This window comes from Tupaia chinensis, unplaced genomic scaffold (assembly GCF_000334495.1).
Source record: "Tupaia chinensis unplaced genomic scaffold, TupChi_1.0 Scaffold000291_1, whole genome shotgun sequence".
NCBI lineage: Eukaryota > Metazoa > Chordata > Mammalia > Scandentia > Tupaiidae > Tupaia > Tupaia belangeri.
This window is the reverse complement of record NW_006159776.1, coordinates 478,238-480,443: the sequence shown is the minus strand read 5'-3', so window position 1 is coordinate 480,443 and position 2,206 is coordinate 478,238. Positions and strand designations below refer to the sequence as shown.

Sequence of the window (2,206 nt, the reverse complement as noted above, 5' to 3'; positions counted from 1 at the left end):
TCACAAAATCAACTTTACTGGGCAAAATTCTGTTGAAATTTCAGACAAAAACAGACATAATTTAAAAATCTTGTCAGATAAGGAAATATACAATCATTATTTGAATGTAAAACAATACTATAAAGCAAAAAGTTGTCAAAATACAGAAGCAGTATTCTGAAACAAATGAAAAATCAGAAACAGTATCAACTATTTCTAAAGTATAATAGATACTGAAATGCCAATGAGAAAAATGAACAGAGCTACTTCCTAAAGTGGTGGTGACAATGGTCAGAGGTGGGTTTTAAAACTACAAGAAACCTGGAGCCAGCAGATAGCATGATGGTTAAGGCGTTGGACTCCCACATGGCCTACCAAGTTTCAAGTCCTGGACCTTTGGCTTGAAAATCACACTGCACATGTGCGTATGTGTCCAAAATTCCAGGAGAGTGGAGGATTAGGAATTGCAGCATAGCTATCCCTCCTGAGGGGTGATTTTTCACTTTTTCTCTGTCTCTCTGGTGAACACACCTTATGGCAAAAATTAAAGAAATAATAAAAAAAAAAAAAACTACAAGAAACTTAGTGAATTAACTTACCACCTTCTTCAAATGAAAGACCCTCTTGGGAGAATTAAAGCACCATTAACAGGCATATCTCATAGCAGTTAATGAAATGCGTGATTTTTCTGTAGCAGACTATTTCAATGGTGAAAACGAAGTAGGAATCAGAAGCATATTCTGCTGAGAAACTATGTGGTTGACACTCTCCCGAACTGGAAAAACAATTCATAAGAGGGCAGAGTTACAGACTGAACCAAATTTGTTCTAAAAATAATTCATGCCTAATGAAATGGCTTACCAGCTGCCACAACTCGGGGATCCTCATGAGACTGATGTCTCCCAGCTGCACGACTTTCTGCACTCTCGTTCCACCAAAGAACATGAACTACAGAAGAAAACCACAAATAGATTCTAAAGAATATGATACTAACAAATCAGAAATATAGAAACATAAATCAGAAATATCTTATTTTTAAGTCAAAATAGTGATATGATCAAGTACAACTAATTCTGTCAGTGATGATATTTCAGAGGAATCAAAGACTTGATGACTAAAGACACAATTAAGACTAGGTCCAGGTTTCATGACTTCCTACACTTTATTAAATTAAAAAAAAAAAGGCAGACTATAAGAAAATAAGATTAGCATAATTTTAACTGCCTAAATAAACTTCTACTGGAACCAGCAGATGGCATAATGGTTACATTGCTAGACTTCCACGTAGTCGACCGAGGTTCAAGTCCTGGACCCGGTGGCTTAAAACTCACACCAGGTACGTGTGCATGCATGCCCAAGGTCTTGAGAGGAGAATGGAGAAGAAGGGATTATGGCGGTGTCGCCATCCCCCTCAGGGGGTGATTTCTCGCTCTCTGTCTCTCTGACGAGTGCATGTGCCCTGTAACAAGAATCACTCAAAAAGTAAATAATAAACTTCTACTAATATATGATGTATTTCCTTTAAAAAAGTTGAGTAAACTAAATTAGGTTTTTACTGTGTTTTATGCTTAATTAAGAGAATTTTAAGTATCAACAATATGAGAATTTTCTAATTCAATGATACTAATTTTAATGGCTATAAGAACTCCTCTGGGTCAGCAGATGGTATGGAGGTTAAGGGGGCTGAATCACACATGGCTGACTGCGCAATTTGAGTCTAGACCTGGCACCTTGAAAAACACTCCAGGCATGTGTAAGCCTATGCCAAACACCCTGATAGTAGAAATGAAGAAGAAAGGATTGCTGTAGGACATTCCCCATGGAAGGTGCTTTCTCACTTTCCCTCTCTCTCTCTCTTTGAGCTAATTAAAAAAAAATTTCTTATCTATATGACAACATTTTATCCCAACTGTTTATAGTTATTAAGATTACTCCCAATATTTCAGTATTTTAAGATACTGAAATAAATGTTCTTATACATATTTATAAAATTTTTATAATTAAATTTACTACATGTTAGCTGTACAGGTTTAAAAAAATGCAGATACATAAAGGCGAAAGTAAGAACTATTTCTAATCCTACCATCCTAAAATAGCCACTTTTCTATTTTACTGCATCTTTTCCATATTTAGATATATGTAATTTTTTTCTGTAAAAAATTTATGTATTTATATATACATAGCATATGTGTTTATGCTTACAGGTGACACATGGGTGTATATATAT

General features: G+C 35.1%; 1 protein-coding gene across 1 annotated transcript in view; it reads right to left on the bottom strand.

The window, feature by feature from the left end:
* Window positions 1-488: 488 nt before the first annotated feature.
* The window catches only part of LOC102489216 (protein NipSnap homolog 3A), a 20,040-nt gene continuing 18,322 nt past the window's right edge, over window positions 489-2,206 (bottom strand). Inside the window, exons 5-6 of the mRNA XM_006150594.3 lie at window positions 841-927; window positions 489-754 (exon numbers count right to left, since the gene is read on the bottom strand). Of these exons, the coding sequence (XP_006150656.1) occupies window positions 678-754; window positions 841-927 (164 nt within the window). The 3' untranslated portion in view covers window positions 489-677. The remainder of the gene's footprint in view (window positions 755-840; window positions 928-2,206) is intronic.